This window comes from Oncorhynchus tshawytscha, linkage group LG06 (assembly GCF_018296145.1).
Source record: "Oncorhynchus tshawytscha isolate Ot180627B linkage group LG06, Otsh_v2.0, whole genome shotgun sequence".
Lineage (NCBI taxonomy): Eukaryota > Metazoa > Chordata > Actinopteri > Salmoniformes > Salmonidae > Oncorhynchus > Oncorhynchus tshawytscha.
This window is the reverse complement of record NC_056434.1, coordinates 24,361,192-24,387,604: the sequence shown is the minus strand read 5'-3', so window position 1 is coordinate 24,387,604 and position 26,413 is coordinate 24,361,192. Positions and strand designations below refer to the sequence as shown.

Below are 26,413 nucleotides of genomic sequence, written 5' to 3'. Positions count from 1 at the left end.
CTGCACAATCTGACTTTAGTGAGTTCAAGACAACTGGGAATTCGGGAAAAACAAGCTACGTTTTGAACTTTCATCCAACTCGGAATTGTAAACTGGAAACTCGTGCTTCTTTCTAGAGCTACGACCTGAAGTCATCATGACGTCATCATGAATCAACCTTTTTTTCTTCTTCAGAGTTCCCAGGTTTTTTGAAAGCATCATAAATCCAGAGAATGCAAGACTTTGATGATAAAGTTTGATGACAAAATATGCCCACAAAGGACCGCTGCGCCACCTTCCTGTTCAAGTGAGCACAGCACAACAAGGTGAGTCAAAAAATGTCTTGTATGTTGCTGCAAAAATGTAATATGCCAGGGAGATATGTATATATAAAGGTAAATAAAATACTGTAGCTAAGAAAGTAATACTAAGTGTATGTTGTGTAGTAAGCTGTTAGTAGCCCATGTGCCTCACCCTAATAATTTGGTCTATTTTCACCTACTGTTCTGACTTGTTGGTGCACATGTAGCCTATAACCTGTTTTTGAGAAATGTAATCATAGAATATTGTAAGAGCTTTCAGTGTCTGCTTATATGCCTCCTTTATTTATTGTATGGTTCTGACTTGGTGTACAGGGAGAATACTGTAAGAACGGACCATGTTCTGAATTATGTTGCTGTACATTTCAAAAGTTCTGAACAAATAGTTATATTGATTACGTCCGTTCCAGCTCCCTCATTAATGTCTTCGAATCGAATAATGTCTTCGAATCGAAATTACGGATGGCCTCTTATGCGTTTGTTGTCCCCATATGCCATAGTTTGTACATCTCAATTGTCAGTAGAAACCACATTTGTTTAAGCAAGTCAGCCATATCAGCTATGTTTTTTTTAAAGACAGTAAATGAGACTGAATTAATTGTTTCACTGACAGACAAGGCTCTGCTGTTAGCCAGGTGTAGCAGTGGTAATGTGTTGGGACTCTGCTGTTAGCCAGGTGTAGCAGTGGTAATGTGTTGGGACTCTGCTGTTAGCCAGGTGTAGCAGTGGTAATGTGTTGGGACTCTGCTGTTAGCCAGGTGTAGCAGTGGTAATGTGTTGGGACTCTGCTGTTAGCCAGGTGCAGCAGTGGTCATGTGTTGGGATTCTGCTGTTAGCCAGGTGTAGCAGTGGTAATGTGTTGGGACTCTGCTGTTAGCCAGGTGTAGCAGTGGTAATGTGTTGGGACTCTGCTGTTAGCCAGGTGCAGCAGTGGTCATGTGTTGGGACTCTGCTGTTAGCCAGGTGTAGCAGTGGTAATGTGTTGGGACTCTGCTGTTAGCCAGGTGTAGCAGTGGTCATGTGTTGGGACTCTGCTGTTAGCCAGGTGTAGCAGTGGTAATGTGTTGGGACTCTGCTGTTAGCCAGGTGCAGCAGTGGTCATGTGTTGGGACTCTGCTGTTAGCCAGGTGTAGCAGTGGTAATGTGTTGGGACTCTGCTGTTAGCCAGGTGTAGCAGTGGTAATGTGTTGGGACTCTGCTGTTAGCCAGGTGTAGCAGTGGTAATGTGTTGGGACTCTGCTGTTAGCCAGGTGTAGCAGTGGTAATGTGTTGGGACTCTGCTGTTAGCCAGGTGTAGCAGTGGTAATGTGTTGGGACTCTGCTGTTAGCCAGGTGTAGCAGTGGTCATGTGTTGGGACTCTGCTGTTAGCCAGGTGTAGCAGTGGTAATGTGTTGGGACTCTGCTGTTAGCCAGGTGTAGCAGTGGTAATGTGTTGGGACTCTGCTGTTAGCCAGGTGTAGCAGTGGTAATGTGTTGGACTCTGCTGTTAGCCAGGTGTAGCAGTGGTAATGTGTTGGGACTCTGCTGTTAGCCAGGTGCAGCAGTGGTAAATGTGTTGGGACTCTGCTGTTAGCCAGGTGCAGCAGTGGTCATGTGTTGGGACTCTGCTGTTAGCCAGGTGTAGCAGTGGTCATGTGTTGGGACTCTGCTGTTAGCCAGGTGTAGCAGTGGTCATGTGTTGGGACTCTGCTGTTAGCCAGGTGTAGCAGTGGTAATGTGTTGGGACTCTGCTGTTAGCCAGGTGTAGCAGTGGTCATGTGTTGGGACTCTGCTGTTAGCCAGGTGTAGCAGTGATAATGTGTTGGGACTCTGCTGTTAGCCAGGTGTAGCAGTGGTAATGTGTTGGGAGTCTGCTGTTAGCCAGGTGCAGCAGTGGTCATGTGTTGGGACTCTGCTGTTAGCCAGGTGTAGCAGTGGTAATGTGTTGGGACTCTGCTGTTAGCCAGGTGTAGCAGTGGTCATGTGTTGGGACTCTGCTGTTAGCCAGGTGTAGCAGTGGTCATGTGTTGGGACTCTGCTGTTAGCCAGGTGTAGCAGTGGTCATGTGTTGGGACTCTGCTGTTAGCCAGGTGTAGCAGTGGTCATGTGTTGGGACTATATCCCACTTTTTCTTTTTTTTTGCCCCACCAACATTTTTACATGCTAAAATCGCCAATAGTTACAACAAACAAATAAGTATTTCATAGCTTTAATTTGGTTTAAATAACTTTTTATATGAATGTGAAAAAAACAAAAAAACATTCAATATTACATCAACATAACAAATAGATTATATACATAGGAAAATTGTTGGTTAAGCATGCAATATATCAGAATGTATACTGAGTGTCATCATAATTCTAACACATGCAAGAAAGAGTGTGTAACGCTGACTATGGAAAGCAATGTAGATCATCTTATCCATGCTGGTGCTTCAGTTCCATCTGTTTCAATGGTGGGATCAACCCAACCATGAACCCCATCATGGTTTGAGGAATGGGGAGGACCCCCGGTCCCTGGTTCTATACGCCCAATGGTGTTCTGGTCAACCCAACATATAGAACAACATTAAGAATTCAAATAGTTAATAGTTAGACAAAATAAGGTTAACATAAGATGGCCATACAAAATATAAATATCAGGTCTGCTCATAAGCTGGGGTACCAAAGATGGACCACTACCAATGACATTGCAAAAACCTTTGTTCCCGCGGTGCAACACGATATTTTAACCCATCTTCTCTCTCCTCCTCTTCCCTAATTTCTTTTCTTTTCCTCTCACCCTTTTCCCATTCTCTTTTTTTCACATTTACTTTTGTCACATTCTGTGCCCATACTCTTTGGTCTCCCCCTCTCTCAGGCTGTGTCTCTCATTATTGGTCTAGCTCGTTGCTGTCTTGGCTGCAGGTTCTGTAGTGGCGCTGGCAGAACTCCCGAATCCGTGTACACGCCTCCACCATCATCTCCTCTGGTACGGTCACCACAATCCGGAAGTAATTTGGGTACTCAAATGCCTGCAGGGAAAAGAGAATTGTAAACAACAAAACAAGGTAATTTCTCTTCCCGTGGTAGACAGAGAGGATGGATGAGTCCATTAGATGGATGGATAGATAGATAACAACATGTAAACTATATTTAGTCTCCAAATGTATATTGAAAACATCAATATATTTGCACAATGAGCTCTTGTTGTCTCTCAAATAATTCGTTACAGTTATTGGTTAGCTAGCTAGTGAATCAGTCAAACCACCTTAAAACAAGACATGGTATCAAGAACAAGATCAAACTAGCTGAAACGAGCCACCTACGATTCCCTACATGGTAGCTTCTTGTCATTTCCTTACAAAAACAGATTGCAGTTAGAGTGCAGTATAATTGCAGTATGTTTCAAATACTGCGTCCAAAATACCACAGTGCAGTTATTCTGGAATTACTGCGTTTAAAATACCACAGTGCAGTTATTCTGGAATTACTGCGTTTAAAATACCACAATCGACTGCAGTTACTGCACTTTTACTGCAGTTTCAAATCTGCAATCTTTTTTGTCGCGTTGTTGCTAGCTTTCTGACTGTTCAGAATCATAACAAATCATGGCTTCCACTCACATCAATAGGCATGCATAATTTTCTTGACGTTGTCAGCCAATGCACGCACGCACAGACAGACAGACAGACAGACAGACAGACAGACAGACAGACAGACAGACAGACAGACAGACAGACAGACAGACAGACAGACAGACAGACAGACAGACAGACAGACAGACAGACAGACAGACAGACAGACAGACAGACAGACAGACAGACAGACAGACAGACAGACAGACAGACAGACAGACAGACAGACAGACAGACAGACAGACAGACAGACAGACAGACAGACAGACAGACAGACAGACAGACAGACAGACAGACAGACAGACAGACAGACAGACAGACAGACAGACAGACAGACAGACAGACAGACAGACAGACAGACAGACAGACAGATAGATAGATAGATAGATAGATAGATAGATAGATAGATAGATAGATAGATAGATAGATAGATAGATAGATAGATAGATAGATAGATAGATAGGTGTGTGTGTGTGTCTGGCGTTTTACCGTAGCGGGCAGGCAGAAGACGGACTGCTCAGTTACCAGACGCTCAGTGAACTGCACATCGTTCTGGAACTCTGGGAAGTGTTCCATCTCAATTCCCACCTACAAATACCAAGACACACATTAAGTAACCTACTAAGCATTTAACGACAGCAACGCCTGCCTTTTTTGGTCCTGTCCGGCCGCCTTGATTTCAACGTCCCCAGACAACCTATAATTTGTTAAGATTTGGTCTGGTCCAGACCAGCTTTGATTTGGCCCGAACATTAGAATAATACCCAGCATGCTTTGCAAGTGTTTGTGTTTACATTTACATTTTGGTTATTTAGCAGATGCTCTTATCCAGAGGGACTTACAGTCAGTGCATTCAACTAAGGTAGATAAACATATCACAGTCATAGCAAGAAAATAAAAAATAAGTAACCGTTACTGAGAATGTTATTGTAGTTGAAGTGGTCTTTTGGTTTGTTCTATAGGTTGGATTAGTTTGAACATCATTGCTTCCCCTTTTAAAGGTTTGATAAAGCTATCATAAGTGCATGTGACAGGAGGGTGCAAGAATAAAAACTCAACCTATAGAACTCAAGCCTATAGAACTGAAAAAGTGTGTGCGAGCAAGGAGGCCTACAAACCTGACTCAGTTACAACAGCTCTGTCAGGAGGAATGGGCCAAGATTCACTCAACTTATTGTGGGAAGCTTGTGGAAGGCTTCCCGAAACATTTGACCCAAGTTAAACAATTTAAAGGCAATGCTACCAAATACTAATTGAGTGTATCTAAACCTCTGACCCACTGGGAGTGTGATGAAAGAAATAAAAGCTGAAATAAATAATTCTCACTACTAATATTCTGACATTTCACATTCTTAAAATAAAGTAGTGATCCTAACTGACCTAAGACGGAGAATTTTTACTAGGATTAAATGTTAAGAATTGTTAAAAACTGAGTTTAAATGTATTAGGCTAAGGTGTATGTAAACTTCTGACTTCAACTGTGTTTTCAACGTCCAGAAAAGCCAAGTTTTTGCCTTTTATTCAGCACATAAAATGCACCTGATTTTAACATCGGAAAATATGTATTTTCAATGTCTGGAAAAGACGTGTTTTCAACATCTCGAAAAAAAATATTTTTACCTGTCATTTAGCACCTAAAATGCACCTGACGACAACATCTGGAAAATACGTTATTTTCCTTATGGGGATCCTGTTCTGTTATCTCCCCACCTACCACTCTGGACACATAAGACTCACCATGAGGTACATGGCTCCTGATGGCATCACGGGGGTCAGCCCAGGAACAGTGGACAGTTCAGAGAAACAGATCTCGGAGTTTGACTGAGAAAGAAGCAGGAAACTAGTCAATAGACAGTCAGTCAGACAATCAGACAGATATCCAGATAAATCAAAATGTTAGACTACTACCATCTGCATATAAAGTAATTGGGGAAGGTTCAAGGGAGAGGGACTCACCTCGAGGAAACTGATGGTTCTGTGGTAAAACTCCTGGGGCGTGTCGTTCAGGATGCTCTCTATCGCACCCTGGACAATGGTGCAGGCACCCAGAATCCTCTGGCTAAGCTTAACCAGACCCTGACGAATCTGAAAGCAGAAGAGAGACAGATTAGGTACATTAGAAGTGATTCCAAACCCCAGAGGACACAGATTAATCTTACCGTACGTGTACTGGTGTAGTGTATGTATATAGATAAACTGGACTTCACATTCAGTATGCGAGTAGTGAGAGGCTGAAGGACTTACCTCTTTTCCGAAGATTTGATTCTTGTCGTGGATGAGGATCCAACCTAGCCTCCAGCCAGGGACTAGCCATCGCTTGGCCAGACCACCACACGCTAGAATGGGCACATCACTGCTGAGGGACGCCATAGATTGGTATGTGCAACCCGGAAACACCTGATCATGGAGATACAGTACACACTCGCATCAATACAAAACATACTGTAGAAGACAATGTAAAATAATCAGGGTTAATTTAGATTGAAGGGGAAATGTTTTAATATATTGATTATATTCATAATACAGAGCATTACACTCAGGGTTGGGCAAATTACTTGAAAAATACACCAAGCAGAATGTGGGCAGTAAAAAAGGAAAACGGTCATTTAAATGTCTGACCCTCCCTTAAGGTAACTGTCTGGTACGATAAAATATGGCAATAGACAGATGCGACAGATGCAAGAGAAATATGATTATATTCCATCTAAGTGCTTGGGCAGTGAACAGGGTGGAGCTGTGTTGACTAATCAAAGATGTCCTATTGACACAAAGACCCTGATGTTTCAGTTCCCAGTGAAAGTGGGGATCTGACTTTTTTGGTTAAAATAAGTTTCTATGGAAAGCAACCAAGGAAAGCAAATGTGGAAGTTTTGGAGATTTCAAATATATTAGAACAGAGCTTCCATTCCTACCTAAAGAAGACTTCTGAGCTGTGTGAATCAGCACAGCTTTCAATGATGTTAAAACATCTGCCATTTCAGTGTTTGAGGCAAACACTTGAAGCCCACATAGTGATTTTAGATCAAGTAAATCAAAATGTATTCAGCTGTTTTTAAGTATGTAACTGTAATCCAATTACAATTTTTTAAAGAAGTTAGATAACTCCAGTTGTACCAAACTGACTACAGTACAGTGCAAATATGGTCTTTCTTCATCCATTGAAAAATTAAGCAATTCAACTTAAACAATCAATACAAACAACACCATAAAAGACATAAACATGACAAAAAATGTGTATCAATAGTTAAAAATGCTTAAACTAATTTGACCATAACAAAGTTTGAGGGATTTCATAACTTTATGTAATGCAATGTATTGTTATGCACTGCTCGTCTAAGACAAAAAGACAACGAGATGGAAGGAGAAAAGGAGAGAGAGAGCAGAGAAAAAAAGTGGTGGTATGGTAACCGTAGCAAGCTGGCTTTCATTAGAGCTGAGGCCTTGATGACGGGTGGGAGATCCGCCCCGCGTGCTATTGGTCAGAGCACAATGACTGACAGTTCAGAAAAAGAACATAACAAACCTCACCTCAGATCTAATTTACAAACAGAGCATTTATGGCTCTGCTCTAAGCTCTCGTGAGCTGTGTTTTTTTTTCACAGAGAGGAGCCCATAGGGGCCCATAAGGAGAGAGCCTGACGCTTGCCAAACATTCCCCTCTAACCATGAGATGGAATTGATGCTGCCCAGACACATAATGCCTCCACGCAGCCCCTAAACAGGCACCCCTCCACACAGCCCCTAAATAGGCACCCCTCTACACAGCCCCTAAACAGGTATCCCTCCACACAGCCCCTAAACAGGCCCCCTCCACACAGCCCCTAAATAGGCACCCCTCTACATAGCCCCTAAACAGGTATCCCTCCACACAGCCCCTAAACAGGCCCCCTCCACGCAGCCCCTAACTAAACAGGCACTCCTCCACGCAGCCCCTATACAGGCCCCCTCCACGCAGCCCCTATACAGCCCCCCCACACACAGCCCCTAAACAGGCCCCTCTACACACACCCTAAACAGGCACCCCTCCACGCAGCCCCTAAACAGGCACCACTCCACACAGCCCCTAAACAGGCACCACTCCACACAGCGCCTAAACAGGCACCACTTCACACAGCACCTAAACAGGCACCATTCCACACAGCCCCTAAACAGGCATCCCTCCCACACAGCCCCTAAACAGGCCCCTCTACACACACCCTAAACAGGCACCCCTCCACGCAGCCCCTAAACAGGCACCACTCCACACAGCCCCTAAACAGGCACCACTCCACACAGCGCCTAAACAGGCACCACTCCACACAGCACCTACACAGGCACCATTCCACACAGCCCCTAAACAGGCATCCCTCCACACAGCCCCTAAATAGGCACCCCTCTACACAGCCCCTAAACAGGTATCCCTCCACACAGCCCCTAAACAGGCCCCCTCCACGCAGCCCCTAACTAAACAGGCACTCCTCCACGCAGCCCCTATACAGGCCCCCTCCACGCAGCCCCTATACAGCCCCCCCACACACACACACACCCACACACAGCCCCTAAACAGGCCCCTCTACACACACCCTAAACAGGCACCCCTCCACGCAGCCCCTAAACAGGCACCACTCCACACAGCGCCTAAACAGGCACCACTCCACACAGCACCTAAACAGGCACCATTCCACACAGCCCCTAAACAGGCATCCCTCCCACACAGCCCCTAAACAGGCCCCTCTACACACACCCTAAACAGGCACCCCTCCACGCAGCCCCTAAACAGGCACCACTCCACACAGCGCCTAAACAGGCACCATTCCACACAGCCCCTAAACAGGCATCCCTCCCACACAGCCCCTAAACAGGCATCCCTCCCACACAGCCCCTAAACAGGCATCCCTCCACACAGCCCCTAAACAGGCATCCCTCCACACAGCCCCTAAACAGGCATCCATCCACAGCCCCTAAACAGGCATCCCTCCACACAGTCCCTAAACAGGCATCCCTCCACACAGTCCCTAAACAGGCATCCCTCCACGCAGCCCCTAAACAGGCATCCCTCCACACAGCCCCTAAACAGGTATCCCTCCACACAGCCCCTAAACAGGCATCCCTCCACACAGCCCCTAAACAGGCACTCCTCCATGCAGCCCCTAAACAGGCATCCCTCCACACAGCCCCTAAACAGGCATCCATCCACACAGCCCCTAAACAGGCCCCTCTCCACGCAGCCCCTAAACAGGCATTCCTCCACACAGCCCCTAAACAGGCACCACTCCACACAGCCCCTAAACAGGCACCACTCCACACAGCCCCTAAACAGGCACCACTCCACACAGCCCCTAAACAGGCACCACTCCACACAGCCCCTAAACAGGCACCTTGTCGTTAAAAAAGGGGCCCTCCCACCCCCACCCACTCCTTCTCCCCCGCTCTCGCACTATATTACCCTCACATCTGCATTAATCGCAAACACATGCGGCGAAAAGTGCACAGTCATTCTGAGTACTTCTGTTCTAGTGGTTAGAGTGTTGGGCTAGTAACTTAAAGGGCCTTCTTTTGAGCCAACATTGTGAAAAATCTGTCGATTTGCCCTTGAGCAAGACGCTTAACCCTAATTTGCTCCAGGGGCTCTGTACTACTATGGCTGACTGTAAAAAAAAAAACAATTTCACTGCGCCTATCCTCTGTATGTGACAATACAACATATTATTGTATAGTTTTTTGTACTGAGCGAGACATTGGTGAATTCTGAGCCCATGTGATTTATGCACTCAGCGACCCCAATCACCCCCCCCCCATAGCGTTCCCAATCACCCCTCCCCCCATAGAATTTTAGCAACCAGGACATATCTTCATATTGCTCCTTTAAATTCATAGACAGAGCTATTGATGCATTTACAATGTTTGTAAACATTGGAGTAAACAAGCTTATATTTTGGGTTCCGATGGGCTACGACAGTTGAGCTAAGCTGATGAGGCATTTATAAGTTATGTCTTTTCAAGAATCAATGAGTATACAGTATATCATTCATTTATAAGTACAAAAATAGATGTAGCAACTGCGAATTTCCCTTTAAGCTATCCAAAAGTCGTTCTCAACACAGCTCTCAGAAATGACAGAGCAGAAGAGCGCCTCTTGTCTACAGTTTACCTCTGTGGCTCATTCTTCACTTGCCCTGGCTGACCTAAACCCAGCACTGCTGCCCCGCCACTACCAGCCCCCCATTCAGCCTGTAACACCCCTAATCACCCCAGTGCTGATGTGGACTTGTCAGACAGGTCTCCTTGGATACCCAGCAGAGCTAAGCCAGAGAAAACCTCCCTGTAACTGCTATAGAATGTTAAAGAATGTGCCTTGCTGGTATTATGTATTACATGGGCCCTTGTGGCCAGGATGTAGGCTATACCCCAGAAACAGCAGCCCACTCCTGGACGCATGACCAGTCTACTACTGTATTGCACACCTCCATAGACCAATCCTCCTCCATGCCAGAAGACAATCCAATTTAGATTCCTCTCCTTAGTCTCCTATTATGCAATAGACTCAATGCCAGTTTCTGTATTAGTCTGTCGGAGTGTCTGTCTCTGAGAGTGCTTCTGTGTTTATGAACTCACCATGTCACCATAGATCTCATCAGCCAGGATTGGGACGCAATGTTTGGAGGCAACTAGACAAGAGAATAGACACATTTAAAAATATTACAATTAGAAGTGGATTCATTATAGGAACCAAATGCTTGTATTGTGTTATAGTGAGAGGAAACACTGTGGCCAGGGGGGGAACAGGGCTCACCAGAAAGGATGTTCTGTAGATGCTCTTTACTGTAGACGGAGCCACAAGGGTTGGAGGGATTGTTGACAATCAGGCAGGTTGTCCTGTCATCTATCAGGCTTTCCATGTGTTGGAGATCGATCTCCCAAGACTTCTCTGGCTGCAAGGACAGACAAAGTCACCACGAGTCAGAGAGCAGACATAAGGCATGCAATGTACATGCACTACACAGACGCTGGAAAACAGACAAATCTGCAGATTCTGCACCGTGCTAACTCTTTTAACTGATCTTTGATCTCATAGGCTGCATTTACACAGGCAGTCCAATCCTGAACTTTTTTCCGCTAATTCGTCTTTTGACATCAGATTAGCTCTGAAAAATATCTGATGTGAAAAGTTCTGATGTGAATGGTCAGAAGACCAATTAGTGGAAAAAATATCAGAATTTAGTCAGGATACTCTGTGAAAATGTAGGTTTTCAGAAGATGGGCAGGAACTCAGCTGTCCTGACATTAGGAGGAAGCTCTGTAAGAGTTCTAAAAATGTATAAGTGGATTGTAGGTGAATCAATAGCAGCTCTTAACACTGTGTGCAGTTGTCATATACACCTCAAGAGTCACGACATTCCACTGTGTGCCTGAGTTACCTCATGTTTTTTATGGATGTAATTAAACTAAAATGTTATGTAGCTACAACTATTTATCTGTATTTGTGTGTGTTTGTGTGTGTGTGTGTGTGTAAGCCTAGAGGAAAGAAAGCCATCCAAAATTATTTATAAGTGCCAGATGTGTGTCAATGAGGAAGAGCTCTGCATTCCCCCACTCTTTCCCTTTCAACAATCTATTTTACCCCTTCTTCGCTCTCTCTTGCTAACATCCAGTTTTTCTCTTTGATTTATTTTCCCTCTATTTTGCTCCTCCCCCCGTGTCCAACACTCACCAGCAGTGTGTACAGTTTGACCTGGATGCCCAGAGACACAGCCAGAGTCTTGTAGAGGGAGAATCCAGGGCAGGGGACTAGGATGTTGTCTCCAGGATTACACAGCACTGTGATGGCCAGATCTATAGCCTGACTGCAGCCACTGGTCAGAAGCACATCCTGCATGGAAGAGAGAAGAAGATTACAAGAGATTTTTTTATGTCCTCTAGTTTTGGAGAAAAAATAAAACGATGAGAGGTAAACGCACCTCTGCCTCCAAGGGGGCCTCGGTGCAACTGTAGAAGTTTGCCACCACCTCTCTGCTCTTCTGATAACCTGTTGATGAGTAGAAGACAACATCTTATATTTTGTACTGTAGTACTGTATACTGTACTCGGCAGTCTGCTGGGAGAAAGGGAGATTTCGCCTGCCTCCGTCCTTAGAGCTACAATCATCATTAATCATAGAGTGGAACCCTTTCAGTTCATCTGCAGACAGTTAATTGGCCCTATTTTACGAAGCTCTTTCAACTTCCCTGACTGAAATTACTTTAGCCTCCAACTTCTCATCCCCTTGCAAGCTGCCCAACTCGCCTATAGCTGTGTCTCATCTCATATCCTCCCAATTTCTATCTAAATAAAATACCAAAAAAAATCACTTCATCCCTAGTTTTTTGCACTTGACAAGCTTTTTGAAATGTTGGTGCTGTGGTGAGAAAGTGCTTGCATGAGTCTTACCAACAGATGGAGCATAGCCGTTGTATTTGTTTGAGTCAATGGCATCCTTCATGGCCTGGAGAACTTTGTCATCAGTAGGCAGGTTCCCGAACACAGTAGGGTCCCCTGATGGAATGACAGGACAAAGGTGTACATAAGAAACATAATTCTGAACAACTGCACTTCACAAGTGAACATACTGAGCATATGCAAATGAGATAGTGGTGTAGCATCTCACCAATGGACAGAGCAATCATGGGTTTCTCAGGGTTGGGTGTGAGCTTCATCCCATCCACAATGGCACGGATGGGATTCAAGGTGTTGATTGACATCTCTGAGGGCCGGATGTTCCATCGCTGCCTGCAGCTCTTCTGCTTGGCCAGACAAACAATGCCTTTCACAGCCTTATGATGGTTACCGTTTCCATTATATGCTTTTCCGTTGACACCAATGAGAGCATTCATCTCATGAATTCCACTCCCATTAATTTTCACCTCATAGGACTGGTTCTCCATGTTGCAACTGCAGCTGAAGATGGGAGAGATAGGAAGAAAAAAGGCTAGGGGAAAAAAGATAGGACAAACAAATAGATTTTCATGAATAATTCCTGCATTATAAATTGTTGTAAAATATCATACAAATAATATAAATTAGGATTATTCGTTAATATACAAATGACTAGCCTAATAATCAATTGGAAAACTTAAAATAAACTTGTTGGATAAAAAAAGCAATCAGTGCAGAGAAGTAGGCTAGCCCAGGTGTTAAATTACCCATGAAAACACAACAGGTGCGATGTTTATATAATCCAGTTTGAAATCAAAAGTGCTGCACGGGCTGTTCTGAACTAATTCAACTTTGTGCGCAGTTAGTTGAACATCTGAGTAATGAAGATCAAAATACTGATCAGACTGGGACACCTCAAGTTATTGATATTATCTTATTAATGGCTATCTTATCACAACGCCGTATAAATAGCAGTATAAATGCAGTATATAGTCCATTAGCAATGAAAACTATGTATATTATACAAAAACAATACATCAAATCAACTCAAATCTATCCTAATCAACTCAAATCTATCCAAATCAACTCAAATCTATCCTAATCAACTCAAATCTATCCTAATCAACTCAAATCTATCCAAATCAACTCAAATCTATCCTAATCAACTCAAATCTATCCTAATCAACTCAAATCTATCCAAATCAACTCAAATCTATCCTAATCAACTCAAATCTATCCTAATCAACTCAAATCTATCCTAATCAACTCAAATCTATCCTAATCAACTCAAATCTATCCAAATCAAACTCAAATCTATCCAAATCAAACTCAAATCTATCCAAATCAACTCAAATCTATCCTAATCAACTCAAATCTATCCTAATCAACTCAAATCTATCCAAATCAAACTCAAATCTATCCAAATCAACTCAAATCTATCCTAATCAACTCAAATCTATCCTAATCAACTCAAATCTATCCTAATCAACTCAAATCTATCCTAATCAACTCAAATCTATCCTAATCAACTCAAATCTAACCTAATCAACTCAAATCTAACCTAATCAACTCAAATCTATCCTAATCAACTCAAATCTATCCTAATCAACTCAAATCTAACCTAATCAACTCAAATCTATCCTAATCAACTCAAATATATCCTAATCAACTCAAATCTAACCTAATAAAATGTCATCTAAACAAGTCTGTTCTGATACAGCCTGAAAAAATATACAAACAAGACAATTGAAAATAAGACAGAAACAACAAATATTATAAAACTACATATAATAGGCATCTCTTTGGAATAAGGTCATATTTGTTTGTACATGCGTAATAATAAACATGTGATCTATACCTCAAATTAAAAGCTATAATACATTTACCAGGCGTAGCTTATTTGAAATTGCCTCAAAATTAAATTGGACACTTAGGCTACTTGCTAGAGGTAGTTAAATGCGTTATCATACATTTAAATAACAGTAGTCTTTTAAATACCTTTACAATCTCAAAAGAATTTCACACTGCAAATGAAGGAATTCAGGTAAAATACTGAATATGAACAAAGACTGACTGTTAAGTCCGTTATAAGCCGGCTTTATAGCAAGCCCCCCCCCGAAAAGGGTTGCTGTTGAGCCCTGCCCATTTTTTCATTGGTGGAGACTGAGGGTTGTGCCATACACCCCCGTTACATCATTCCCAAAAATGTAAAACACTGCAAGGTTTGGGTTAAACAGCATGAACTCTTTCCAAAAGACAGATACCAGACTCATGAGAGGAGACCCATGAGACCCCAGATGTCCTTGTGCGTAATGCGCACAGGAGAGAGACACTCACATTCAATGCCCCGCACAAAAAGTATGAGTGAAAAATGTGTGGAAATGTCCGGCCATAACATGTTATTGGTTTCCCATTTATGTTTGCAAAATCCCAAAGGCACATCCGGTCGCCTCAAGTCAATAGATACCATTCCACGTATTCTGCTCCAGCCATTACCATGAACTTGTCCTCCCCAACTATGGTGCCACCAACCTCCTGTGAAGCCTATAGCCTATACAACATCATTGACCAAGTCATGGATAGATGGCCTCTGATTTTCCTACCTTTCATGAAAGGAGAAAAGCTTTTTTTAATTCTAATGAAGCATATATCTGTTTATATTTATAAAAGTAATTGATTTTATCCTTTATCAAAAGGTCCATAGGGTCTCCAAGAAACTTTTTGAGGCTCAATCAGCTTGAGCGTAGTTTAGGATGAGCCTGCTTCTTCCTCATTAAAAGCAAGCAAAACGTAAAAAGTGGAGGTACACTATATATACAAAAGTATGTGGACACCCCTTCAAATGAGTGAATTCGGCAATTTCAGCCACACCTAGTGCTAACAGGTGTATACAATCGAGCACACAGCCATGCAATCCTCATAGAGAAAAATTGGCAGTAGAATGGCCTTACTGAAAAGATCAGTGACTTTCAACATGGCACCGTCATAGGATGCAAGTCAGTTCGTCAAATTTCTGCCATTCATGAGCTGCCCCGGTCAACTTTAAGTGCTGTTATTGTGAAGTGGAAAAGTCTAGGAGCAACAACGGCTCAGCCACGAAGTGGTAGGCCACACAAGCTCATAGAACGGGACCGGCAAGGGCTGAAGCGCATAACAATCATCTGTCCTCAGTTGCAACCGAGTTCCAAACTGCCTCTGGAAGCAATGTCAGCTCAAGAACTGTTCGTCAGGAGCTTCATGAAATTAGTTTCCTTGGCCAAGTTTCCAGCCAATTGTCGGCTGGAGTGGTGTAAAGCTCTCCACCATTGTTCTCTGGAGCAGTGGAAATGCGTTCTCTGGAGTGATGAATCATGCTTCATCATCTGGCAGTCCGATGGAGAACGCTACTAATGCATAGTGGCAACTGTAAAGTTTGGTGGAGGAGGAATAATGGTCTGGGGCTGTTTTTCATAGTTCAGGCTAGACCCCTTAGTTCCAGTGAAGGAAAATCTTAACCGTCCAGCATAGAATGACATTCTAGACGATTCTGTGCTTCCAACTTTGTGGAAACAGTTTGGGGAATGACAATGCATGACAATGTCCCTGTGCACAAAGCGAGGTCCATACAGAAATGGTTTGTTCGAGATCGGTGTGGAAGAACTTGACTGACCTGCAGAGCCCTGACCTCAACCCCATCGAACACCTTTGGGATGAATTGGAACGCATCAGTGCCCAACTTCACAAATGCGTGTGTGGCTGAATGGAAGCAAGTCCCCACAGCAATGTTCCAACATCTAGTGGAAAGCCTTCCCAGAAGAGTGGAGGCTGTTATAACAGCAAAGGGGGGACCAACTCCGTATTAATGCCCATGATTTTGGAATAAGATGTTTGACAAGCAGGTGTCCACATATTTTTTTGTCATGTAGTGTAAATAGACCCCAATCTATGGAACATCTCAACTTTGCATAATAATAGTCCTTCCAGAGCTTGTTTTGACAGTGCAGCAGTGTTTAGTGCTCCATGCATTGGGTGATTTTGCAACCCAGTTGCTGAGAGTAATTATGATAGGGATTTCTGGCAAATGTCCCAAATACCCACAGCATAATGTACAGTATGTGCACAGTAATACATAAAAGCTAAATAGGTATATGAGAGTAATTATGATAGGGATTTCTGGCAAATGTCCCAAATAACCACAGCATAATGTACAGTATGTGCACAGTAATACATAAAAGCTAAATAGGTATATAGAGTAAAATACAGATAAGTAGCATATGATACAGCGCAATTGCTTCATGTATGTAAAATATAGCTTTCATTTATACATGTAATTTCACACAAAAAGTTTATTGAACACAGTAATGTAACAGGTAGCCAACAGCATAACTTCTGATTCACTCTGGGGTTGTTTACTCTCATGATGGGTAACTCAGTGAACAGAGACTGAACAACTCATTATGCAATATTGGTAGAGCCACTGTGTCCTGAAAAATTTACAGAAGAATGTAGATAAATAAATACACATCCTAATAAAACCTTATGCAGTGGTCCAACACACACAAAAATCCCCTGGAACTTTGTACCCCACCATCCCCTTATCATCTGGCTAAGGACCCTGTGCCCTATCCACCAGCAGGCATGATGGGGTTGAGTCAGTTAAAGACCCAGTCACTCCATGTCCCTCTGTTGACCACGTACCTATCCACATATACATTCTTAATAAATAAAACATGTCACAGAACTCAAGCTCACCTACCTAAAAGTGACTCATAATTGTATGAGTCAAGTACCTACTCACTTCACAACAACCGTAATTTACCTCAACACCTTGCTGCTCACCAATCCATTTCCCACACATGATTTTAAAACTGAAGTAAACACAGACTGCTACATCATGATTCACATGTCTCTTAATGATGAGGTGTTAATAATATGTATGAGCCTATTTGAAGGCCTTTGGCCCAATGACCCTCTTCTGGGTAAAGGAGAATCCCTGGCATCTTCTCTCTCTATGGAAGCCCTCTACTAGCTTCCCATCCTATGAATATGTTGCTGAGTCCTCTAACATCTGTCTTCTCATTGGCCCACATACCCTGAATCTGTGTCACTTGACCTACCCCAAAATTGCTGTGGACTAACTAATATATGGATTAACTAACAACGATAGTGTGTAAGCACAAATGCATAGGTGGCTTACACTGACAGCATGATGACCCTGAACCCTCACTTCACAAGGTGAGCTGCCTATGACACAATCAGGAATGATTCACAGCTTTTCCATTTGTACAGTGATGTACGCAATTCCCAATGACGTCATCATCATTGATTTGTCAACAAAAGGAGGTGCACAATGACTGGTCAACGGATTTTGGTTGCATGTTATGGACAGTAGCAGTCCACTCAGAATATCTGAGTAATATTTAACCCATGTCACACCATCAAACAGACCCCTCTGAATCAACATGACACAGCATGAAATATTGGGGACGATACCAGTATAATATCGTGGCTAGGAAACAATCCACAAAAATAATGTAACTTTTTTAGGAAAAAATAACCCTAATGTTGGAAATAAAAAAATCCCCATGTCATCCAGTCATGTTTATTTTCTAAGCTATAGCACACAATATTTTACAGAGTTTGGTGTGCCACATATTTTCATTTTTGCCATGGAAAAAAATAGAGATACTGGTATTGTCACAGACCAAGAACCTAGGTCAGTAAGAAACTGGTGCTGTGTATTATGGTATGTAAAAGGTAATTATACCAACATTACACCTGGTTGAACTGGGCATATTGAATACTGTTTTACTGAAATTTAACCTGAATTCTGATGCTGAATAATTATGTAGCAGTTTGTTTAACCTCAGCTATACATTTCACCGCGGCAAATGGTGGACACCACCCTGATACCCCAATCTAATCCCATACCTCATTGTCAACCCCAGGATCATGCTTCTTCCTCCATCACACACTTTGGTTGTACATCCTCTTTCCATATCCAGGAACATAGTCAGGATCTGAATCTTGTGTTTCAGGATCTTCATCAGAGCTTGACTCAAAACTAGAATAGAGCGTGTTTAAATCATAATAAGAATACACTGGAGTTTTTTCCACATATTCTTCATCATCCTCCTCTTCACCATCATCACGGTCTTCCTCCTCAGTGGTCTTGGTCCCTCTTAGCTCTGCAGCCATGCTACACTCCTGCTGGGTCAGTTTTCGGAGCCGCACAAATGGCTGTAGAAACTTTGACATAAGCAGAAGAGCCTGACTCTCCATAGACAGTCTCAGCTTGACCTTATGTGTTCTACTGGCCTCTGGGCTGTCTGCTGGTTCTCCAGCCTGTTCAGAATGGGCTCTGTCATCGAGGGCCGTAGGTTGGGATACAGCCACTGTTTGAGGAGGGGAAGGGCTCTGTGTGGCCAGAGTTAGATGTTGGGGTTGACAAAGGGTGAGGAGGGATGGGGTCAAGTCCTGTGATGAGGTGGAAGAGGACCCCTGACAGTGCACTGGGGTATCACTCTTTTCACACAGCAGTTCTTCAGAGCACTCCTGCAGAATGCTCCTCACCCATTTCTGGTGTTTAGAGCACAGCTGCAGTGGGGAAGCCTCAGGCACCTCCTCATTGTTCTGCCTGTCCTCCACCTCCGTCCTGCCTCGGCTCCCCTCCTCCCCATCAGAGACTTCCTCCTCCAGGAGGAGTGGACTGTCTTTGGACAGATCCACCCCCAGCTCCACGATAAGGGCCTGTGGCTCTAAACTTTGCTCAGCTGCACAAGCATGGTGTGGACCCAACCCCAATGAGTTGGATCTCTCCTCTCGGTTATCTTGACAGATACCCTGGAATGCATAGAGACTTGTCCTGTCAAGCTGTGACTGCCCGTCTTTGTGTGTTCTCTCCTTGGGCGACCTTAGCACAACTTTCGAGGTCCCAGGACCCTCCAGCTCCCGGCCTATTCCCCTCTCCTGTGCTGATACCTTATGGGCTCCGTGGCTGGGATGGCATCTTGAAGAAGACTCGTCTGAAGGAATAGAAAGACAACATATTTATCTACAGTACTATAGGTTCCTGGTGGTCTTACATACTGTACTGTGTTTACATCTGTATGCCATTGTTAATATGCTGAGTTTGTTGACCAGAGTGGAATAGCCTCTTCAAGGACGCAGCAAGGGAGGTGGAGTCACAGGTAATTAACGGCAATAGTAACTCCTCTTCGTATGCCATTGGACCCTCCTGCTTCAACAGCTATAGGCACATTCACATGGATAACAAGGACATTGACAGTTATGTAATAGCATGAGAACATACATTCTCCATTTGATTGAATCCTCAAACAATCTCAATAATTATTGTATATACACACACCTGGTCAAAATAGGTATCACTCTGCAGCGTCGACTCCAGTACCTGAAGGTAATGCAGCAACCTGTCCTCCAGTTTCTGGGCATAGCATTCTCCATATTGGTCCTCCATCAAATCCTAAAAGAGAACCTGCAGATCAATACATATACTCCATCCTACACACAATACCTCAACCCTAGTGGAGGCGACAGGCATTGCTCCATCAAACCATCTCCATTGTTTTGGAGTTCCATCACAAGCAACTAAAGGCTGAGTGTAGCAAGAGGCTGGGTATATAGCATACCCTACTGGACAGCAAAGGAACTACTACCCAGACTTTATAATGGCACTATCATCTCAGACTGGCCTATTACGTATTCAGCATTGTACGTCTTCTTCAGGAACCACTGAATCCAGGAATAGTTGAAGGTCACAGTTCACATAGTTGAAGGTCACAAGGCATAAAGATGTCAATTACACCTATGTAATCATGCCAGTGTTCATTCTGGCACGCTTTTAGATTTAGTCTAGTCTTAGTCATTTTATATAATATTATTAAGTCTTAGTCACTTGAATAATGATTTTGTCTAGTTATTGTCAAAATGACGAAAACAGTGGGCCATTTTAGTAAACTAAACTTTTATTTTAGTCACATCACATCAGTAAAGTAAACACAAATGACTGTCTCCCATGTGCACAAACATAAATAGCCTTGTCTTACCAACATATTTTTCTGCATACCATCCTATTCTCTTCCCAACAGCAGAGATATGACAAACATACACTGTATAAGAATTATCTGGCCATGTAAATTCCTAATTCAGCCGACATAGATATTGTACATTATATACAAAAGAAAGACGGCGGCAGTGTAGCCTAGTGGTTAGAGCATTGGACTAGTAACCGAAAGGTTGCAAGTTCAAATCCCCGAGCTGACAAGGTACAAAATCTGTCGTTCTGCCCTTGAACAGGCAGTTAACCCACTGTTCCTAGACCGTCATTGAAAATAAGAATTTGTTCTTAATTTACCACAGGTGGACTCCAATCAAGATGTAGAAACATCTCAAGGATGATCAATGTAAACAGGATGCACCTGAGCTCAATTTCGAGTCTCATAGCAAAGGGTCTGAATAGTTATGTAAATAAGGTATCCGTTTTCACTTTGTCATTATGGGGTATTGTGTTTAGATAGATGATGAAAAAACTATATTGAATCAATTTTAGAATAAGTCTGTAACAAAATGTGGTACTGGTCAAGGGGTCTGAATACTTTCCAAATGCACTGTATATAGCTAGGCAATGAGGTAACATGACTGAAAAAGGTGTAGCCTAAACGAATATTTAACGGTCTGGTCTGTAAGCAGACTAGTTGTAGAATGGTCGTGATATGCTTTATGAATGTAAAATTTGGCGCCAATGCACAATAGAAAGAAAAATAAAATGTGACACCGGTATTATGAGTCATATCTTTTGAATGGTAATGGCTAGAATCAAACCGTTTTCTCGGAGGAAAGACTTCGCTAGGATGTTGGCTACATAACCCGGCTATGAAATTCAGTGGGGAAAGTGCAAGGGTTGACTACCAATTCAAAAACGTTTCTATAGTCAACAGGGATAAAAACATACTGTTGTGTCCTTCCCACTGATTAACAGAACTGTGCAATCTGTGCTGCTAATATTAAAATGTTGCTTACCACTGAAAAGCTCTCAATCTCGCCAAAAACTCTTGTTCTGTCCCCTTAGTAGTCAGATTTTAGTCAAAGAGAATTTCAACTCGTCTAGACTAAAATAAAACATTTTGCTTTGTTCTAGTTCATTTCTGGGTGTATTTAGTCAGTTATAGTCTCGTCAATTGCCACTGAAAAATAGGGGTTTGATGAATATTTGTCACTATTTTTGTTGACGAATTTAACACTGAATCGTGTGAGACAAAGAGGGGAATAGAAAGGGAGCGTTAAACAGGCGATGGGGATTTAGCTAACCTTGATATAAGAGTTGCGCATGGACATGTCCATTGCAAGATTCTGGGCCAAAGCCTTAAAGTCCTGGTGGTTCTTCCTCATTAGGTGCATCTCTTGTCGGCTCTGAAGAGGAGCAAAGAAAGGCGACATTTAGCTCAGCAACCCAAAACTCACTGGGTCGGTCAGAGATGCTGATACTCTGATATACAACTGATTCAGTTTAGTCAACAGTGTCATCCAAAGTAATCAAATTAGGCAGTTATAATGCATTTACTTACACATTCATGGTACTGAGGTAGTCTACTTGGGAAAAACTTAATGATCTTCAAAACAGTGTTGACAATACCTTGGTCTTCCCGAAGCTTCCACATAATTATCTGTACCAGAATACAAATCAAACACAGCTGCTAATTTTGTTCCACCAAAACTCAAATCAACAAACACAGCATAGTTAAAATAAATGTACCTGAACAAGTCAGCCCAACTTATTAGTAGGCATACATGGCCTTGGAAACCTCTCTATGTATCCACATATTGCGATTTCCCACCCCTTTCCTGTAACTGTTCTCTACCTTATGTGAAACCTCTACATACCTTGGTCTTGAGGCCAAACATGATTTTCATGTGTTTGATAGGGGGCACCAGTCGTGGCAGCAGTGTATAAGTGACATCCATGAACTCCATCACCCTCTCAAAGCTCTTGATGTCTCTTGTCTTCATTATAGAATACGCCTGGGCTGCTGCCACCCGTAACCTCCATGGCTCATCTAGGGTGACAGATTGTAGGTCATCCTCTGGCCATCTGCTGGGGTCCAGAGCTAGAGAACACACACAAACAGGGATATAACAAATAGGCAAAACTTTTAAAGGAATGTCACCTATCATGTCAATTTATCAGCTTGGGGTTATTAATACCATGTTTCAATTCCATTTTTTACCATCTTATTGACTAAATTTAACTTAATTATGTTTTGCATGTCCTATATTAGCCCATGTAGGTCTAATAATATAATTGGATTAGTGTCAACTATTTAAAATAATATATTCTGTTTATAAACGGGTGATTATGCAACTTCAGGCACTTTGACTGTGCAAAATTAAAACTTATTCAAATACCATTTTACCAGTATTGTACTTGTCTTTGATTTGTCTAGAAACTATATATCTGATAATGGCTGTGATCGTACTATTCAGGAATTTATATATTTTTGTAATTTTTCCCAAACAGCCATACACAAATGTCATTTCCATCACGTCATTAAACATAAATTTTAGTTGAAAATGAAATATCATACAATTGATTTATAACATATTTCTTATACATTTGTACATGAACTGAATATTATTTAAAGTGATTAAGGTTTTCCTAATATTAATAATTCACACAATGCCTGAATGTATAAACTTGCCTTGGTGACAGCTGAAAACATTTATTTATCATGAAAAATAAGATATTTCCACCCAACCTTTTTGTGAGATTATGATAACCATATGATTTCCATATCTAAAACAAATAAATGTATGTAAATTATACATAATATACACATTTACCTCAAAATATGGGTTGTGATGGAAATGACATCTATGTAAAAAAAAAAAAAAAATGAAAACAATATTTTATTGCAAACATTTTGAACAACCATTGTTAAACATTTCAGACCTATACTGGTTTGTAGGCCCATCACTCACAAAGTGTACAGCAGTAGCCCATGGGCAGAGCTCAAGGAAGTAGGTCAGTGTTTTTGAGAGATGGGCCCAGAGAGCAGAGGGGTCATGCCGCATAGAAGAGCTCAGTGAGCAAAGTGAAACTGTATCATTTGTGGTATATCCAACACAGGTGTGGAGGGTCACCTGCTTGTGAGAATCACCAAAGTTAACTGCCTGGATTTCACTGGTGTATTTACACAGGTAGTTCTCTGCAAAGTCAATATTCACAATGATCTCCTCTTTCCCCAGATTCTCTTAATTCTCTCATTTGAGTATTGGTGTTGAATGTTGTACAGGTGTTTCCCCAACTTCTCTTTCAATCCTTTGGAGAAGTCCTCCAATAGAATGTGCAGTGTGCCACATACTTTTTCTTTTACTGTCAAATGTACAGTGAACTTCTCCATGTTTCCCTCTATTTTTCTTCTCTCTCTTCAGCTTTGTTTTTCCACTCAAACCACCATTTCTGCTCACCAGCATCAAAGTCAGATGTTTTAAGCTCTTTTGCTTGGCGAAGGGAGCACTCTCTATACCTGCACTCTGTCTTCAGGTTCTCACAGCACAAAGACTCAAAAACTTTCTCAATGTTGCTGCAGCTGATCACTTTGTGATACTGTAGTTTGTCAGCCATGAACTGGAGGTTGGCGTGGGGTTTTGCAGAGAAATGATATTTCTCAGCTTTCCGTAAAGCATTATCAAGTTTGACATTTGTCATTCTAAGATCTCTGTATGCTTTTGTGCGACCTCTTCCAACCTTTTTCCTTCCAGCAAGTATTCAATTTCTCATTCATGTTGCAGACGATGAGGAATGGGTATCAGGGTGTGCATCAGGGGCAGGTATGTTAGCCTCATGTTCTGGCTGCAAGTCATCTGGTGACTGAGGTGGTGTGTTGCCTGATAGGTAGGTCTCCTTTGCAACTGTTCTCTTTAAGTCTGTCTTCTATTCCGTTGGTTATATTTTCATCTCTTGTTTCTTTTTTCTTCCAGTATCTCTCCCTGTCTTTTTGCAGATATTCCTGGTATCGTATAGGATCGATTTTGATTTTGTTTCTATATGTCTGTGACCTCTGTGCTGTTTTATGTGGCATCTTCTAAAAATAAAGACAAATACTACTTAGTTTCCAATGTGTGCACACCTTGGAGCATTTTCTAGATTAAATTAATTTAAAACATGATTAAATAAGCCTAAAGTTAAAAATATATATATTTAAAAAATAAAGTAAAAATGAATAAGATAATGGTTTGGGGCATTTTCACCACTTTCTGCCATTTCCACAACACTTAAGTTTGTGATGGAAATGACTGTGATGGAAATTACATTTCTACAGTTTCTGGAGAAAATTGACAGACAGCTTAGCATGCTTTGATTAGTATTACAGCTAGCATATTGTTTACCTTAAATACATAAAATATATTTTTTAAATCAAAAGTTCTACCACAAATTAAAGAAATTATAGCCTGTTGGGAAATGACTGACAATTAAAATATTAATTGCACAAGCAATATTTCACTCGATTTTTCTTCATCTTCTGGACATCACATCTGGAACAACCATCCACTGCAGCCATGTGCTTCAGTGTTACATTATGTTTCCATGGTAACTAAATGAACATTCGCTTGAAAAAACTTAATGAGGAATTTGTCCTCAGTGGTGGAAATGACACCACTCCCAAAGGACAGGTATATTTTGTGTAGAAAACAATATAAAGGGCATACTCACAATAAATATTGATATAGATTTTATTTAATTGACTCTTTCTGTAGTGCATAACATTATATAATGTGTCATTATTAATGTTCTCATAGAAAAATATAGTAGAAGCTTAAAAGTCTGGGTCAGGGCCAAGGGCAAAATAGTGAAATTGATGTATAAAATGCATCTGAAACGTAGCTAAAATACTTGATAGAGAGATGTTTGAAGGGTATGGGGTGATTCCAGTGTGAATTTAACATACAAATATTTGGATTTGTTTTATTAAAAAAAATAAAATCCCCAAAATTGACCCGAGGACATGGAAGTGCCCGTTGTTGCATAATCACCCAAACACGGAGTTGAAAAAATATTTTTTTGTTGTTGTTGCTTACCATCCAATGTGTCCATCATTCTGTGAGCCCAGGCATATTCAATGATCCACATTGGCAACGTTGGGATGATCTCCAAACATTTAATCTCAGACGGATTGAAATGATTCTCAAGGCCTCTTCCCTCCATCTATTTGAACTGCTGCAAAACGTCCCCAGCAGCGAAATCAGGTGCCTGATTAGATTCGTGTAATTTTAGTCAATCTCCTTATTTTGGGGGGGGGCTCTGGTTTAATAGCAGAAACACAAAGACTGTCATTGGTCCTTGATGAATATGCATGTCCGGCGGGTTGGACATGTACGGACAAGTTCAGAATTCGCTCGTTAGCGAAAACGTATCCAAAATATTTCCGGGTTAAGACTGTCACGAACTGGTCCGTGCTATCCGGGATCCTTGGGACGTCCTTGCCCTATTGAAGTTGATATGTAAAATGGTTACGGTTAGGTAAGGTTTGTGGTTAGGGTAGCACTATTCGTCAACTGGGAACCATCTGAACTAACTATGTATAAAACATAATAGCTAGAGGTATATACAGCACAAACTATTCCCTGATTATCAACCATTTAAAGGGCCAATCAGTAGTTGAAACAATAAAGTGAACTCACCACTGTTTTGGCAAAAACCTGAGGGATGGGGCTAGAGAAATTGAATCACTCTCAAATTCATAGACAGAGCTGACCATCCCTGATATCAAGAATCATAGTTTTAACCATGTTTTGAGGCTATACATACATATACTTTGTTTACAAACATTGGGAGTAAAACAAGTTTATATTTTGGGTTATGATGGGGTATGGCAGTTAAACTAAGCTCATGTGATATGTATAAATTATAAATTATAGTGAAAAAAAAATCAATGGATATTTATAAATCCAAAAATGTATGTAGCGACCCCTTTAAGCAATCTCAACCCCTTTCAAATAATTCCCGTTTCCACCGTCACATAGAGGACCTATTGTGAAGGCCTGACCAAATAGTTGACTCGGGAAGTGATTATCTGGTTAAACTGTAGTAGGGATGACATGCTTGTGTGTATTTTCATTTTAAAAAGTTAA

At 41.9% G+C, this 26,413-nt stretch overlaps 2 protein-coding genes across 2 annotated transcripts; both read right to left on the bottom strand.

Moving 5' to 3' along the window:
* Positions 1-2,472: 2,472 nt before the first annotated feature.
* On the bottom strand, positions 2,473-14,390 carry tat (tyrosine aminotransferase). Its single transcript, XM_024423413.2, has 12 exons — positions 14,285-14,390; positions 12,519-12,839; positions 12,302-12,406; positions 11,833-11,900; positions 11,586-11,744; positions 10,668-10,806; positions 10,490-10,542; positions 6,140-6,292; positions 5,852-5,980; positions 5,633-5,716; positions 4,385-4,483; positions 2,473-3,292 (listed from the first exon to the last, which is right to left on the bottom strand). Exons 2-12 carry the CDS (start codon positions 12,793-12,795, stop codon positions 3,152-3,154), a joined length of 1,407 nt encoding a protein of 468 aa, XP_024279181.1. The 5' UTR covers positions 12,796-12,839; positions 14,285-14,390; the 3' UTR covers positions 2,473-3,151.
* Positions 14,391-16,596: 2,206 nt separating this feature from the next.
* Positions 16,597-25,715, bottom strand: LOC112252298. Its single transcript, XM_024423412.2, has 7 exons — positions 25,361-25,715; positions 22,166-22,389; positions 21,850-21,948; positions 21,593-21,694; positions 19,635-19,748; positions 19,406-19,514; positions 16,597-19,290 (listed from the first exon to the last, which is right to left on the bottom strand). The coding sequence occupies exons 1-7, from the start codon at positions 25,485-25,487 to the stop codon at positions 18,233-18,235; spliced, it is 1,833 nt and encodes a 610-aa protein (XP_024279180.1). The 5' UTR covers positions 25,488-25,715; the 3' UTR covers positions 16,597-18,232.
* Positions 25,716-26,413: the final 698 nt, after the last annotated feature.

Bases quoted from the DNA above. Each gene is read 5' to 3' on its own strand.
- LOC112252298 (XM_024423412.2), bottom strand. From the start codon at position 25,487: ATGGAGGGAAGAGGCCTTGAGAATCATTTCAATCCGTCTGAGATTAAA. The intron at 22,390-25,360 runs GTAAGCAACAAC...TGTGTTCTCTAG, and splicing joins AATGATGGACACATTGGATG to CTCTGGACCCCAGCAGATGG. The intron at 19,749-21,592 runs GTTAGCTAAATC...GTTCTCTTTTAG, and splicing joins TGCGCAACTCTTATATCAAG to GATTTGATGGAGGACCAATA.
- tat (XM_024423413.2), bottom strand. From the start codon at position 12,795: ATGGAGAACCAGTCCTATGAGGTGAAAATTAATGGGAGTGGAATTCAT. The intron at 5,981-6,139 runs GTAAGTCCTTCA...TTCTGCTTTCAG, and splicing joins ATCAAATCTTCGGAAAAGAG to ATTCGTCAGGGTCTGGTTAA. The intron at 3,293-4,384 runs GTAAAACGCCAG...TTTTCCCTGCAG, and splicing joins TCTTCTGCCTGCCCGCTACG to GCATTTGAGTACCCAAATTA.